This window comes from Aotus nancymaae, unplaced genomic scaffold, assembly GCF_030222135.1.
Source record: "Aotus nancymaae isolate 86718 unplaced genomic scaffold, 86718_ANA_hifiasm-v0.15.2.pri h1tg000029l, whole genome shotgun sequence".
Classification (NCBI taxonomy): Eukaryota; Metazoa; Chordata; class Mammalia; order Primates; family Aotidae; genus Aotus; species Aotus nancymaae.
In genome coordinates, this window is record NW_026988442.1 from 38706552 (window position 1) to 38723274 (window position 16723).

At 53.4% G+C, this 16723-nt stretch overlaps 1 protein-coding gene across 6 annotated transcripts in view; it reads left to right on the forward strand.

Annotated features, from left to right (window-relative positions):
* PHACTR3 (phosphatase and actin regulator 3) overlaps positions 1-16723 on the forward strand; it is a 281105-nt gene that overhangs the window by 162580 nt on the left and 101802 nt on the right. For all 6 annotated transcript variants that reach the window (XM_064382564.1, XM_064382563.1, XM_064382567.1 and 3 more), the window contains exons 3-4: positions 2323-2400; positions 9676-9858. In XM_064382564.1, coding sequence (XP_064238634.1) covers positions 2323-2400; positions 9676-9858 — 261 coding nt within the window. The remainder of the gene's footprint in view (positions 1-2322; positions 2401-9675; positions 9859-16723) is intronic.

The following is a 16723-nucleotide window of genomic DNA, read 5'->3' on the forward strand; positions in this document are numbered from 1 at the left end:
GACTGGAGCAGAGTGACCTCTGTGACCTTGGGTGGGTCTCTGACATTCCCCAGGCCCAGTGCCCACCCCCACCGCTGTGGGACTGGAAGGCTGAGGTTTGTCTCCTGAGGATTCCGGGCTTTTTGTCCTACTCCATGCTGTGCTGTGTGAGTTCACCTTCAAGATGCTTTGGGGGCCCTGCAAGGGCTCTGGGGGTCTCTAGGTTATTACCTGCAGTACCCCCACCTGCAGGACCGTCCTTCAGGCATTTGGAAATTTGAGGAACAGTGCTGCATTTTCTTTACTTATTCCAAACCACTCTTCCCTTAAAGCAGGGGTGTTGTTTGTTTCAGCATGTCAAATTCCTGATTTCACGGGCATCACTGGTTAGGACAAGCTGAAGTCAATACAAAGATGATTGAAAGAGAAAGATGTAGCGAACAGCAGTTTTGGCAGGCAAGGCTGGGGGAACCCACTGAAGCTGGCTCTCGGGGGCTGCAGTGGGAGCGGCAGCTCAGTCCGTGCCTGCAGCAGCAGGTGGCTCAGAGCCACTCAGCCATTCACACGCTGCACTGCCCCTGATGCCCCCGTCCCTGAGATGAGGAGACTAGACCCTTGCAGCTGCCTCTGTGGGTCACTGGGAAGTCCTAGAGTCAGTGCAGGCAAAGACCTGCCATGTCTGAGGCTGGCCACCATGGGCACCGCCTGCTGCTGGCCTGGGGATGGATGGGGTCCACTCAGTGCTCGAGGCCTTCACCCCTGATCTGCTCAGCGGTTTTGTGAGTCTGGCTGCAGCCTCTTTGCTGACACCTCCCGAGGTCAGCATTCACTTTGTCCATTTTATCCACAATTCTGGCACCTGGAAATTGGCTTGGAAATTGGGACCACGGAAAGGAAATTCTGTTCTCTCTGCCCAAAAATGCCCCCACCCTGCCGTGTGTGGGTTTCTCTATTTGTCCTTTGGCTTTAGGGTAAATATCCCTGGGGAAGCCACCCTGGAGGTCAAGGATGAGATGGGTTTCCCCAGACAACTGCCCTCTCCCTCCAGTCCCGCACCCTGAGCCTGACTTATCCCCTCTTCACCCACTTCTAGACACTTGCCATCTGTCCTCCCACATGTGCCTGTTTTGCTCACGGCAGAATCTCCTGTGCCTGCCACGGTGCCTGGCACGCAGTAGGTGCTCAGTAAATGTGTAAGGGGTTTCCACAGATTGAATACCTGGTCACCATGGCCTGTCTCCCCAGTGGAGCCCATGCCTGTGACCACGAGGCTGTGTGGGTTCCACCCTCCGTGACTCCCCAGCACCCGGCTCAGCACTTGGCATATAGCAGGTCCTCGGGAAATACTTCTGAATAAGTGGAATAATTCCATCGCCAGTGCCTGTTTGCCACCTGCCTTCCCTACTAGACATTAAGCTCAGCCAGGTGGGCTGACTCTGTCTGTCCCTCGGCACCTGGCAGGGCCCCTTGCACACACACAACACCGATGGGCTCTTTGTGATCCAGGCTTAATGGCAGGCACTCTGCATCTTTCAAAGAAAGGGTTGAAGTGGTTACGTAGTCTTATATTTGGAAATTGGGGCTCACCCGTAGGCAAATAATTTTCCTGACAGTTAGAAAATGATGATGTGGAGCAGCCCGAGGCCTGCCTAGGAGTGGGGGAGAATGGGAGAAGGTGGGGCGAGTCACCCACGTGTTTTGCTCTGGGAAGGGGAGGCAGGAAGGGCTATTCCGAAGGAGGAATTGACAAAGATTTGACAAATTAGGGTTGGTGGAAGGGAATGGGGGCTGGCCTCCCCACTTCTTGTCCATGTGGTAGATTCTTCAGAAGCTTTTCACCTGGGTTTATTGGAAGAAGCTCTAGTGGGAGAGCCGCACAGAAGGATCTCATCCATGAGTGGATGTTCACAATGGCCAGGAGGCACTTAGCAAAAGCTAATAGGAACCACAGAAAAGGAGTCCAGGGTGTTGCGGGCAGAGGAGGGGGGTACTTTCCTTGATTGGTAAGTTAAGGAGCATTTGATGAAGGGTAGGAATGGATGGTGGGAGCTAGCTTAGAGAGGGGCATTCTGTGTGGACGGGCTTTCCAGATAACTCACAGAAATGATGGCTGCAGAGTGTCTACTATGTGCACTGCTTTTTGGCTGTGGTTTATGTGCATTGCTGAGCAGAGTGCTTGGTAAGAAAGTTGGGCCTTGCCAGAGGACCAGGCTTCTAACCCCAAGGTGCCTGCTAGCTCACTGTTTTTGGTTGGTAAACTTGAGCCTGGCATTGGCTATGGCTTGGACAGGGCCCGGTGACACCTTCGCCCAAGACTCATCTGTGTGTTTGTGTGTTGGGCAGCACTGGAGAAGAAGATGGCCGGCAGGCAAGGCCGAGAGGAGCTCATCAAGAAGGGGCTGCTGGAGATGATGGAGCAGGGTAAGTGGGACCCATCCCAGCTGGAGATGATGGAGCAGGGTAAGTGGGACCCGTCCCAGCTGGAGATGATGGAGCAGGGTAAGTGGGACCCGTCCCAGCTGGAGATGATGGAGCAGGGTGAGACCAGTCCCTGGTTCATAGGGACACGGTTCTGGGAATGCAGAATGGAAAGTCTCACGTGAACCCAGGAAGCCCGTAAGAGACAGAGTAGAATCAGAAGAGGGCCGTGTCCAGATGAAGCCTGCGAGGTTGGAGCAGTGGCCCACGTCAGGAGCCATTCCATTGGTCCAGCCCCCAGGGGCGTGGGAAACCCCATCGCTGAGCTGAAGGGCTCCCTGTCATGGGTATGACTCCTCCCCAGGGAATGTCTAACTGAGCTGGATGTGCACAGCAATGTTTTTTTCAGCATTAACTTTTTTTTACATATTCACATTTCAGTCCTCCATTTGGGGAAATTATTTTTAATTCCACTGTCATCTGCTCCCACTACCATGATGTATGAAGGATTCAGGACATGCTGGGGCTGGGTGGGGCATTCTGCACACCTGTCTCACTGGTCTCCCCAGCATCCCTGTGGAAGCGTGCAGCGGTTAGCCCATTTGCAGATGAGGAGTGTGAGGGTCTTAGTGGTGACTGCTCCAAGTCTTTGGAGCCTGAGAGCAGAGACACAGAACAAATCCTGGTCTCTTGGTCTCTGGTCTGGAGAGTTTAATCTCAGTGGTGTCTACACAGTCATCTTTGTTTCAGTCTTTCAGAAAGGCCAGTTTTTATCACTCATGCAATTAACTCAACAGAGTTCTTTAATTCCCAAGTCTTTCTCTTTGTGATGGATGCCTGCAGGTGTGAGGCCCAGGACTCGGATGCTGACACCAGCCCTTGGTGCTTTCTGGTTCTCTGAGAGGCTAAATCTTGGTTAGGAGGTTTCACAAAACCTCACTGCCTCTGGAAGACTCTCTGGAGCTGGACCAAGAGCTTGGCTCCTGATTTAAGGAATCTGGCCATGCACAGCCAATTTCCTGAGGCTTGCATGAATATATTGAATTCCTCTCTCCCCGCTTCAGCCTTAAAATATTACTTGTGTTTTTGTAATTTGGCCCAAATATCAGGAATTAGGAAGGAAGCTCATGAAATAAATGAATCCAGATTTTATGCAGCCATGTCTGTCAGTGCACAAACCTAATTGTGGGCCCAAGCCTTCGTCATCATTTCCCTTCTTTAGATTCAAAGAGTGAAGTATTTTGATGATGCTATTTTTAGGGGAAATCTATATGGGAAATTGCTTAATACTGATCATAAAACCTTACAAGTACGAGGAAAGCTCGGTGTCAAGTCCCGTGCCGTTCAGATGTTTAATGCTCTTGTTGCGACGCTCAGATTTGCAGAATGCTGTTGCCAGGCTGGAAATCTGGAGGATTTCAATCTGGATGGGACAAAAAAGTGCCCAACTCTGGCGTTTTGAACACGTTGCCAACAAGCCTGACTTTGGATCTCAGGGAAGGAGAAAAGAGAATGAAACGGTGCTGAGGCCTTTTCTCATCTATTCTAAAAAAAAATATTACTTTTGTTGCGTAAAGAATAAGTATATAGATTTGATTCCTCTCAAAAACGAAGCTATCATTTGAATAATTCAAGGGGAAAACTTCGAGGAGAGTTGGCTTTCTTTTCACTCTGAATTTTTGCAGATGATTTTGTCTGATGAACTCAGAACAGAGGCTGGAGACACATGTTTGGCCATGGCCAGGCTGACGGCGTGGCTCTCACCCGGCTGTCGTGGGAGCCTGCTCTCTGGTTTTCCCAAGTCTGAGGGCGACATCACACAGCCGCAGGCTCACAGAATCACTTCAGATCAGGGTCGGCGAACCTTTTCTGGAGACGGTCAGAGAGTGCTCTGGAAGGGGCCATGCAGTCTCTGTTGCAGCTACTCATCTCTGCTCTTGCAGCACAAGGGCACCCCGAGACAAAGCATGCATGAGAGGGTGTGGCTGTGTCCCAAGAAAACTTTATTTATGGCCACTGGCCTTTGAATTTCATATAATTTTTATGTGCCACAAACTATTATTTTTCTTCTGATTTTGTTCTTTCGTCAGCCGTTTAAAGATGTCACATCCAGGTGGGGGTCTGGATTGGCCCACACTGTGGTTTGTTCACCTCTACCTTCCATAATCTCCCGCTAAATGATTATGGACCAGGAGGTAGAGTGGCCTGAAACACAGTCTCTTTCCTTGAGAGGGAAAATGCACTCCCAAACTGATGCCACGACTTTTTATTGTGGGCCCACTATGTGCCAGGGTCTGTGCTAGCTGCTTAGGATACAGGTGAGCAAAATACTCTTCTGAATGCACACCCATTGGGGCCATTAGATAACCCCACACAGAGCCAGCAGCTCACAACTGAGATGAGTGTGGTGAAGGACGCAGCACCCTAAGAGCATGAGACGGGACCTGACCTGGCCCTCAGGGGCCGGGAGATGTTTGAGTCGGGTCTAAAGGTGGGCAGGAGGCCCCTGGCTGATTCTGTTTGTTGCATGTTAGGATCACCTAGAGAGCTTTAAAAGCCCTCCACTGCTCAGGCAGCAGTTAAATTAGATTCACTGGGCGTGGGACCCAGGCAGCAGCACTTCCTCATCCTCCACAGCTGATTCCAACTTTGATGCCGGAAGGTTGAAAAGCCAGGAGACAGAGGGAGGCGGGTAGTGACTTCCAGCCCACGGGAGCAGCGAGTGCCCGCAGTGGAGAAAACCTTGAGATGGTGTGTTGGGCTGGAGGAAAGGAGGAAGGAGGAGGAAGCAGGAGAGGGAGAGGGGTGTGGGTCAAGACGCCTCTCATCTTCCCGCCCACACACCGGCTGGGAGGCAGAAGCAGGACCATGCTGCTGCGGGAGGCTGAGGAGGCCACAGGGTGAGTGAGTGGGGTCTTCGAGGAGCCCAAGTGTTTCTGCAGGGAAACATCAGGGACGGGGCAGCAGGGGCTGCTCTGGGAGGGGACTTGCTGTTGACAGTCGCCTCTTCTGTGCCGCTTGAATCCTTTACTGCGTGCCACCTGTAATCAACCCGTAATCAGCGTGGTAATAACAGGGTCCACGCTGATGCTTGGCCGCAGGCTCAGTCCTTCCCTGAGTCGCCGTTTCCAGCCTTCACCGGCTTCAAAAATGCCTTTTCTCACAGGGTCGACCTGAGGTCAGGCCCTGTCTGTCCCTAATCGTCCTGGTGCCGGGCAGGGTGATTGGAACTGTTGGCAGTGGGTGTGCAGCCACCTTCTCCAGCTCAGGGGAGGACCCGGAGTGAAGGCTGCTGCTCCAGGGTAGGCACGCCGCGCTGCCACCTCTGCCGTGGGTGCGAGGGCTCTCCGGGGTGAGGGGCTGTGGTGCTTTCCTGGCTTTGGGGTGAAGGAACCAGCTGGCCCAGCCACTGCCTTCCGGTGCTGGCGGGGACGAATCTGCAGCCGCGGGCGCCCTCCTGTGGCCCGCCAGGCTCAGGAGCCTCCCTGCAAGGTGGCGGGGACTTCACGCGGGACAGGCCCTGTGACGCTGTGGGAGTGGATTGCAGGGACTCTGGAGCCCCATTTGAGCCCCCTGCCCCCCGCAAACTCACATTTGAACTTCCTTGGCCAGGACAAACACCAGGAGTGCCCTCTGCCCTGCACACGCGCACATATGCACACACGCCTGTGCATACACGTCAGACACCCTGGAGCTTGCCCGGAAGCAGGTGGGCAGCCTGGAGTGAGCTGGGCTCCGGGCAGGGCCTGCAGAAGAGAGCCCACCAGCTCCCTGGGCTGTGAGGCAGCGTCCAAGGCACAAGTTTGCTCCCCCACGGGGTGTTATTTTATGATCGATGGTCCGTTTTATGAACCACTCTGACCCCATCCGCTCCCGTTCCTGTGACTTTAATCATCAGCTAGGACCTAGGAAGGACCCTGCTGGTGGCATTATTACGTTATTAGATGTGTGCAGTGGGGCCACCTGTGTCCTGGGTAGGGGGAGAGTGACCCCTCTGCTGACTTCACTGCTCCTTCCACCCTCCTCTGAGATGTCAGTGACCAAGCAAGGCCAGACCCAATCTGGCAGGAAGGACCCCCTTCCCCAGCCCCCTCGCCCTGGTCCCCAGCCTAAGTTTCTCTGTGCCAGACACTGTTTATGTTCTGAATGACTTTCCTCCATCTCCCTGTAGGCGTGGACTTGGCATTTTCTTAAATAATTTAAGGCATTTCGTACCCTGTCACTGGGTATAAAAGAAGAGTTTGTTACCCTGTGCTGTGTTCAGTGACCTGAGGTTGACTAGGCATTCTTTCCTCAGGGAATTAGCGACAAGTCAAGCCTGTCTGGTTTCCATGTGGTAGGAATGCCGGGGGACACGTGTCTGCACGTGTGCACATATGTCCACCCGCGTGTGCTTGCACAGTGCACATACATGTGCCGTGACTGTACGCGTGTGTGCCTGTATGTGTGTCTAGGAGTGCGTGTGCATATCTGCGGCACGTTCCCCCTCACTGTGGCTGCTCAGGCACACTGCTCTGCCTTCCCCGCCTTGCATCCTCAGAAGGAGAGTGGCCGGGGGGAGACTGACCTTCCAGCGAGAGGAGGGGGGCCTGGGCTCCCACCGCTCCCCCCACCCCTCCACAGCCAGCGTTTCTTAGCAACAGCCCTGCCACCAGGGCTATTTTGGGAACTGTAACTTTTCATTGAACATGATTATGAGCTGGAGCTCTGAGCACAGCCCAGAAAAGTCCTGCAAGGGCTGCTAAGCTGCGAAAGCAGGGAAGGTTCTAGGACTGCAGAGGACCTGGTGCTTTTTCTGAGTCTGGAGACCTCTGGACCTTCCAGGTTCAATGCTCTGACCTTTTTATGGTGGTGGTTGTGATGATTTTGATGATGATGGTGGTGATGGAGGTTTCCTTATTAACAGCAGTGACAGTCCTGGCAGCAAAAGATCTGTGCATTCTAAGGTTTTGTGTCCACAACTGCAACTGGCAGGTGGCAGCCTTGCCTGTCACATGGGGTGGGTGTGAAGTCAAGCTGGCAGAGCCCTGCGCTCCCCCGCGCTGGCTCTCACATTCCCTGTGTTGCCAGGGGCCGGTGAGCTGTGCTGTCACTGTTGCATGTCGAGTGCGGGTAAGCCAGTCAGGAGAAGGGCTGATTGCAGTTTCGAGCTTTGTGGCATCTAATTTTGTCTAGTTGGTGCGCTCTCTTGGCTTGTATCTAGGTTGGTGGGCTCTTACAGCTCAGGGTCGAATCTGGCTCAGGACCTGTTTTTATGTGGCCTTTCAGCTAAGAGTGCTTTTTAAATGGAAATACTTTCATATAAATAAAAAAAAAAATCAAGGAAGAGTTGCAGCATGGGTGATATGGCACGTGGCCCACAAAGTCCAGCATATTCACCATCTGCCCCTGTGGGAAGAGGCTGCCAGGCTCGCCTGGACCTCTGGGCAGCTGATGAGGCTATGTGGATGAGATCGTCCAGCCCCAAATCTCCAGACTTCTGGCGTGGCTGACCTTTTCATTTACCCAGAGGAGCCACGTGCAGCAGAGGGAATATGACCAGCAGCGATGACGAGCTCGAATCTCTTCCAGGGTCCCAGGCAGGAAATGGGTCTGGCATGAGTCCTGGGTGTGGTGAGGACTCTGTGGAGGGAGAAATGGTTCTGTCCTGAGCCTGCTGTTAGCAGCTGGGCCCAAAGGTGCAGGCCAAGGGGCTAGGTCACCCTTGTCACCCTCCTCTCATCATTAGAAACCATCACCAACAAGAACAATGACAGAAAGCATGTGTACTCCATGCCAGACGTATTCCATACCTTAGCTTCATTCATTCTCAGTGTTGCCATGAAGCAAGCAGAAATATTATCCCCATTTTATAGATAAGGAAACTGAGATCCAGAGGAATTTGCTGTTCGGGCACAAAAAATGGCATTTGCATGCTGTTTGTCCAAACAGGACACTTTCAGGAGTGAAAGGGACACTGTCAAGGACACGGGCGGCAGGTGGGAATCAGGACTGACAAGGGCCTCTGGACCCTGGCCCTGCGGTAAATGTTCCCTCCTCCTTCCAGTGCCAGGATGGGAGGCATGTGGGAGGAGGTCAGGGCGGGCTAGCGTCCCCACATGGCCACCTCATGGCTGTGTCAACGTGTGCAGGTCACACTGCCCTTTGCACCGGGCCTCCAGGAGCCACCGTAGGGATTGAGGGGAGTCATGCAGGGCCAGGTGAAGGCTTCGGGCCTGGGTTTAACATGCATCTCGGTGACGCGACTGTGCCTGGCTGGCCTAGGGCCTTGACATCCTGCCGTTGGGTAACTGGGCCACTTCTTTTGCATTCTGAGTGCTGAGCCCCTCAATAAGGTGTGACCCCAGGGATGACAAGTCAAGGACCAGTCCCTTGGAGGCTGCAGCAGGCAAGCGTCAAGAGAGGGGATGCTCCGAGCCTTTCCTTACACTCTGCAGTGCCTGCTCTTCTGGGAAGGTGCCTGGCAGACTTGGGGACTCCCGGCCCTGTGTCCCCTCAATCCATGGGTGTGCCCTCACTCCTGGGCTCACGGTGCTGCATGTGGTCTTCTGCGTAGCCTCCCCAGAGTGTGAGCCCCCTGTGGGCAAAGACTGTATCTTGTTGCCAGGGCCTGTCACAGTGCCAGACATGTCGTGGGTGACCCATACATGCCTCTTTAATGGCTGGCTGAGGGTCAAACGGTGGGTGCACAGGCGAGTTGCCTCTCTGCAGCCACAGCAACCCCTACGTCTGGGTGGCCTACAGCAATCACCATTTGTTGTCCTCTGTCACCGTCAGCCTGTGATCTGCCCCATGTGTCTGCTGACTCTGGCCAGCTGCCGGGCATGTCCTCAGGGAAAGGGTCCAGGGACACGGGAGGGACAAGCAGGACCAGGCAGGCACTTTTCATGCCACTGCTGATCATACCCGCTGTGTCCCATTGACCAAAGCAAGACACAAGGCAGCGGCCGGGGCAGGGTGGGGCTACCGCAAAGGTGCATGACGGTGGGTGTGGACATGGCTGGGAGGTACTGCACATTCTCCACAGGTGTCAGAGGAAGAGAGGGCACATGGAGTGGAGTGTCCGAGCAGAAACCAGGCTAGGTGTGCTGAGGTGCCCAGGGCTCCCCTGGGGAAAGTCTGGACTTGGAGAAGGACTCCTGGGGTGTGTGCTCAGGGGAGAGGGTTGGGGGACCACCCAGAGCCTGGAATAAGTACTTCTCAGGAAGACTCTTGGGATGACGGAAGGGATGAAGGAAGGGAGGCGCAGGCCCAGTTGACAGCTGCATTTCCTTGCAGATGCTGAAAGCAAAGCATGCAACCCCGATGGAGGACCCCGATCCGTGCAGAGTGAACCACCTACTCCCAAGCTGGAGACGCTGACTTCAGAAGATGCCCAGCCCGGAAGCCCCTTGGCCACTGGGACTGACCAGGTCTCCCTGGATGAGCCACTGTCCTCAGCCGCCCACTTGGATGATGCAGGTACTGGCTGGAGATGGCGTGGGGTTGAGTTTCTAGGGTGGCCATTCGTCCCCACTGGTGCCCCTGGCTATAGCTTAGGCAACAGCCCTCAAAGAACATTGTTCTCAAGAGACCCCGGCCCATGCTCCAAGTGCCGCCATGCTGTGCTGCCTGGCTGGCTTGAAGTGTTTGCTGGAGCATTTTTCTCTGCTGTCTCTTTCCAAGTCTGGCACAGGCAATAAATGAAGGCGCTTAACGATTTTCATCTCCTCTCCCTGGCACACCTTCCTCCCCTCCCAGGGCGTCTTTGCATTTCACTGGGACCTTCTAGGCAGGAAAGTGCTCTCTAGAAGGGCAAGTGCCCAGTTGGGGGATTTTGGTGGCCCTGAAACAAAGGGGTAGGACATAGGGTTGAGGGACTTTCCTGTGGCCTAAGTCCCGCCACAGAGGGCCTCTTTGCCTAAGAGATGCTCAGGTCCCTGCGTGCGCCCATGCCTGGGAGCTGGCCAGTGCTAATGCAGGCTCTGCGTGCTGTGGTCTGTGCAGGGCTCTTCCCGCTGTTGCGTGAGCGGAGGTGGGCTTGGTGCCTTGCTCCAAGCCTCAGTTTCCCTCTGTTAAATGGGAAAAGTAATGGGCCTGCGTCAGGGCTGTTTGGAGGGTGGGAGGAACTTAGCGCAGCATCTGCTGTGTAGAGTGACTATTGTCAAAGGCAGTAGGGGCTTTGGGTAGTGGTGTTGGTTTTTATTTTAATTGAATAGACCGGGGTACTCCCAAGGATAGTGGAGAAGCGGGGAAGAATAGAGGGGAAGAAAGCAGGAACCAGCTGCAGAAACCTGTGGGTGCTTCACCAGCTCCTCCTGCTCCTCTCCCACCTGGAAGAGCAATTCTTCTGGAGCGTCACTGTTGACCTGGAATCCCGTTGGCTCATAAAATTTCAGGCTATAAACAAGCCTCGCACAGTTTGGGGGTGGGCAGGTGAGTGCATTCCTCTGTGCGTGAGAGGTTGGAAATCCAGCCCCAGGATAGCTGGCTGGGCTTCGGCTTCAGAACAGGTGGCCACCTGGTCTTCCATGCCCATACTTCCTTCTGCCACACGAGGGTGACACCCACAGCCTCGCAGGCCATCCTCTCCAACGTCCACAGCATCCCTGTGGTGCTCGCAGGCGCCTGCCCAGAGCCGTGCTCGGCCCCCTTTGTGGGTGGCTGACTGTGTCTCTCCAGTTTCACTTGCCTTGGAATTTGGGGTCTGAGAGTTGTGGCCCCTGGAGGGTCCCAGCTCTGACACAGAGGCCCCCTCTACACACACAGAGCCCTCTCCACACAAACACACACACACACAGGTACACACACACAGAGGCCCCTACACACACACACACACACACACACAGGTACACACACAGGTACACACACACACAGAGGCCCCCTCCACAGACACAGAGGCCCCTCCACATACACACAAACACACACACACACACACATACACACACACACAGGTCCACACACAGAGACCCCTCCACATACACACACACAGGTCCATGCACAGAGGCCCCTCCACATACACAGGTCTCTATGTGCCCCAGGTGTCTGACGCTGGGGCTGGCGTGGTTCTTAGGCTGAGCAGAGCCTGGCCTTCCTGCTGTGGCGTGACCCCGCAGCCAGCCCTTGTGTGTGGCCCTCGAGCCTCCCCAGGGGAGGCAGGGCTGCTGTGCCCAGCCCATGCTGGGGCTCACGCTGCCTGTCAGCGGTTTCTGTAGCTCAGCTCTGGGCCTCCCTCAGCTTTCTCTTCTGACCTCAGACACACACTCTCGCTCTCTCTCCAGATGGTGGGTGTGGGGATGGGTTCCTGAGAGCAGCGTGTGTCTGTTGAGATTATGGATTTGTATCAAGGACCCTCTCCTGGGTGAGGCATGCCGGGGCCTGAGGGAGGAGTGGGAATCAGCTGGGCAGAGAGTGAGGTGGGGAGCGTCCCAGAAAGGGGAATAACATGCGAAGACGGGACAGGGGCACACACGTTTTCTCTAAAGCGCCAGAGAGGAAAGAGCGTCAGCTCTGTGGCTGGAGGTGTCTGCCGCAGCCACTGACAAAGGGTGGGGCTCTTGTCATTGGAACTTTACTGATTGAAGACAGCCCAGGGCCCGGTGAGGTGGATCATGCCTATCGTTCCAGCACTTTGGGAAGCCAAGACAGGACAGCATCGTGTGACCCCATCTCTATGAGAAAGTTTTGTTTTTTGGCTTTTGGTTTTAATTAGCTGAGTCTGTGGGTACACACCTGTAGTCCTAGCTACTCATGAAGCTCAGGTGAAAGGATAGCCTGAGGTCTGGAGGTCAAGGCTGCAGTGAGCAGTGATTGCACCACTGTACCCCAGCCTGGGTGACAGAGCCAGACTGTGTTTCAAAAGAAATTAAAATAAAAACAACCCACAGATTGGGAGAGAGAAGAGGCCCAGCAGGCTTTCCCTGAGGGCAGCTGGAACCCACAGGGGATGGAGAGACAATGGGCTTTGCTTTGTAGGAAGCTCTCTGCTGCTGACCGGGCAAGGCCTGGGGCCAGGGAACCTGCCGGAGCAGCATGTGGTTCCCTGGGGACTGTCTCATTCCCGACTTCCCCAGTGTGAGTCCTGTGCCCCTGGGGCTCGTGAGATGACTTCATGTGAATGGCACATGGACAGACGATGAGAAAACATTTTTAATGTTTAATCAATAATGAAGATGTTTAATTAAACAATAATGAAAATACTTTCAGTAATTAAGGCAAGTGGTATTGGCTTCTCATTTTGGGCAATAATAAAGATTTTCTTATAGAGATAAAAATGTGAATTCACTTAAAGTAAAATCTAGCAAACCAAAGTGTAGAAAGTATGGAGGAATGTCCAAAATGTCTAAAGTAGGAGCCACAAGCCTGGTTAGAGAAAGACCGTTCCATTCCCTAGGGATGTAGCTGGCTTATTAGCAGTTAGTGACATTTGTCATCAAGCCGGGGATAACAAGAGCTGACACAGGTGGCTGCCCGCGTGCAGGGTCAGGAGCACGCTCCGCTAAGGACTGCGCACTCATTAGCTCATCTAGACCTGGAAGCGGCCCCCAGGGATCTCACGCCCGTGATAAAAGCCTGGCACACAGGTTGAATAACTGGTATAAGTGACTGGAAACAGGGCGATGTCTTCAACATGAGGCCCACCCGGGTTTGAGGCACACGGCTGAACTTACTGAGCTGAGGGGCCATGGGCAAGTGACTTAACTTCTCTGATTCTGTTTAATCGACTCTAAAATGAGGATAATAATCACTCTGACCTCCCAGGATCACTAAAATTAAATGAATTGATCCCCAGGAAAGACATACCTTCATCTTAACACACACCGAGTGCTCGGAAAGTGTTTGCTGCGGCTACTGTAGCTTCACTGTTACTCTCACCATCACCATCGTCATCATCTTTCTTATCTGTTGTCTTCATCGCCAAACCAACCCTTGGAAAGGGACGCGCTAACGCACAGTATTTAGCTGCCTACAGACGCTCCCTGAGAGCCCCTGTCTCTAGCAGCACGTGTGTTTTGGGTTGTGGGGCCACCTGCAGTTTGCTGTTAAGCTGGGGCAACCCTGAGGCCTCATCCAGCCCTACAGGCATGGGACCCTGCCGCAGGGACACTGCCCACCTCCACAACACCAGGGCAATGTTTAGAAGCTTGGCCATAAACAATACCCCCAAAACGGGTTGTAACTTAACACAGGGACCTTAATGCACTACTGAAAAAATTGCAAGCCAATGTTTAAAAATCAGGAGTGTTCACAGAAATCCACGTGTGGTTTCTTTTCGGTCGTTAAAGTTCAGGCCCCGCTGGGTCCCTGTTCCCACATAGCCAGGGTCACTGGTGCTGAGCAGGGCCGTCCCTGTAGATGGGCCTGGCCCTTTGAGTGTTGGAGTTTGCAGCCCCTTCCATGAAGATTAAGAGCCTGGTCTTTGGAGCCAACCCCTGTGTTACTGACTTCATCTTCTGCTCTTTGGGCCTTGGAATTTTGTGATGGAACAGTTACGGCAATGCGAGTAGTCGAAGCCTGAGGCCGCTGTGAGGCAACGTGGTCCTCGGTCTCCAGTTTCTACTGCAGAGCTCAGGGGTCCAGCTGTTTGATGTTGTTTGTCTGATGCTGTCTGCTCTCTTCCCACGTTCTGCACCTCAGCATCCAGGGGAGCTGCCCACATCTGGGCCCAGTTGCTCTGTGTTGTGGGTAATTCCATAACAGACAGATGTCATCTAGTGGCAGACAAAGCCAGATCCTCGAGTGGCACATGTTCCATGTGAGTGCTGGAGCCTGGGCCCTGCTTCTCTCCTTGACCTTGGACAAGTTCAGGGAAACTTCATGGGGGTCCAGAATGAGGTGCCCCATGGGTGATGGTCTACACCTGCGGGAGCCCCTGGGGTCTCTGCAGTGGTGCTCACCGCCATCCTGAAAGGTGAGCTGCTTTCTCAAAAAACAAACCTCCCTTGAACTTGCTGGGGATGGGGAGAGAGGTCACCAACAAGCACAAGGGGCTGTCCTGGGTCACTCCTGGCACCCAGGTGGCAACATCCAGGCCTGGGGCTGCCGCTTCCCCCTGCCCCAACCATGACGAGTGTGGGTGGCTGGGGATACATCTGAATATTGCGCATCTCTCGGGAGGAGGACACTGTCAATGATTTTGACCGTTATTTTCCTTGAACCTTTGTTTTGGCGATTTGGGTTGACTTTGGGCTTTTGTGCTTGGGGTGATTTTGCTTTGCTTGGTTTTGTTTGGATGATACTTGATATGGTTTGACTGTATCCCACCCAAATCTCATCTTGAATTGTAGTTCCCATAATTCCCATGTGTTGTGTGGGAGGGACCCGGTGGGAGATGATTCAGTCATGAGGGTGGTTTTCCCAGTACTGTTTTCATGGTAGTGAATAAGTCCATGAGATCTGATGGTTTTATGAGGGGGAACCTCATTTGCTTCGTTCTCATTCTCTCTTGTCTGCCACCATGTAAGACATGCCTTTCGCCTTCCACCATGATTGTGAGGCCTCCCTGCCTTTGTGGAACGTTGAGTCCATTAAACTTTTTCTTTATAAATCAAAGGTATGTCTTAATTATAAATTAAAGGTGTGTCTTTATCAGCAGCATGAAAATGGAGTAGGAAGTGCCACACCAGTGGCAGAGCATTCCCTACAAAGCCCAGAAGGATCTGGTGTTTTGACACAAATGGGAACAGGTTTCTGTTTAGCGTTTTTGTTGTGGGACGGGGTGAGTTCCTGCCTTCCCACAAGTGCACTAATGAAAAAGGAGAGTGAACTCAGGGAGCCCGTTCCGTGTGCACTCTCTTATCTTACAGCAGCCCCATAGTTTTGGAGAAGAAAACAGAGCCCAGAGAGGTTAAGTCACTTTCCCAAGGCCATAGAGCATAAACATGGCAGGACTGGGTTTGATCTTAACCATAACACTCTACAGCCTAAATTCTAGAGCCAAGCAGGAGATAAACATTTGTTCTGCTTCTGGAATGTTCTGGAATGTGAGTGGCTTCTGAAGTCTAGAACAGGGGTTGTCAAACTGTTAGATACTGCCCACGTCTGTGTCTGCATGGCCATGGAGCACTGCTTGACTGGGCTGGCCCTCGGAGCCAGGAGACCTCAGTGAGGTGCCTCCCTCCCTGAGCCCCACACCTGCCTCCCCAGCTAATGGCTGCCCTTCACCACTGCCTGGGGCCTGTGCTGGTTCCAGCTACTCCTGGGGTCTGGGCTGTGGGTAACTGCTGGACACTGAGTGGAGGAACCTCATCTGGGAGTTGGTGAGCCACCTGGCTCACAGCCAGCTGCCCAAGCTGAGACTAAGGACGTGCTGGGTGTCACAGGGGTGGAGTATAAGTGACCATGGCTCACCACATCCATCCTTGGGCTGGCCACCTTTGAACTCCAGAATGTCTTCAGCAGGTGGTAACTGGCTGCAAAGTGTGTCCCCTGCCCTGGTAGGCCTCTCAAGGCAAGTGGCAGGGCAAAGTTTTTCTTCTTATTGTTTAAGTTCCTACATAATATTCTTGATTTTGCCTCTTGCCCTGGAAAGCCAAAAATGTTTACTGTCTGGATCTGAACAGAAAAGGTTTATCAGCCCCTGCTCTGGAAAATAAGTGAGGATTACGCAGAAAGGTGTCAGTGGAACGTGCTCAGCAAAGAGGTACCTGTACGTTGTGAACTTGTGGTGCTGTGGCTGAGCTTCAGGTGTTTCCATCCCTAGCTCTGACCTCTGCACTGGGGTTTGTACAGTGTAGGAGCCTTTGGTGAGACTGCATTTGGTAAGAGGCAGCTCTGCTGGTCCAGCCCCAAGGGAGGGGTCCCCCAAATGCAGGGAACATGCAGAGCTGATGTCTTCTTTTACTTTTTAAAAAAATTGATTCAGCGCTTGAGACATTAACAGATGCTGAAATTTCAGTTTTGACAAGATTCCAAAATACAACGGTGGCTGCACACTCACATGAGGTGCAGAGGGTGGTGTCAGAGAGGAGAGAGAAGATAGGAAGGAGGGAGGGAGGGAGGGAGGGAGAGAGGAGATGCCGAAAACCGTCTCCTGTCCTTAGAACCATCAGGCAGACCAAGAAGGTGAGGGTTGTATGTCGTGAGGATGGATATTTTTGGGGAGACTTTGGAGGAGGGTTTTGGTGAGCATAGCTCGTGTGGTGAGTCCAGAGGCCATCAGGGTGGAGGGTGGGGAACCCACAGTCCCACCTTGGGCAGGTGGAATGGGGAACCTCAGAGGCTTACCCTTTACCCTGTGGCTTAAGGCTGTTGCCCCATGACCATTGCCTCAGTCCTGGGAAATTCAGAGCTCCCCTGCCTCATGCAGTAGCCACTAGCCATGTGGCTGTTAAAATTAATGAAAATT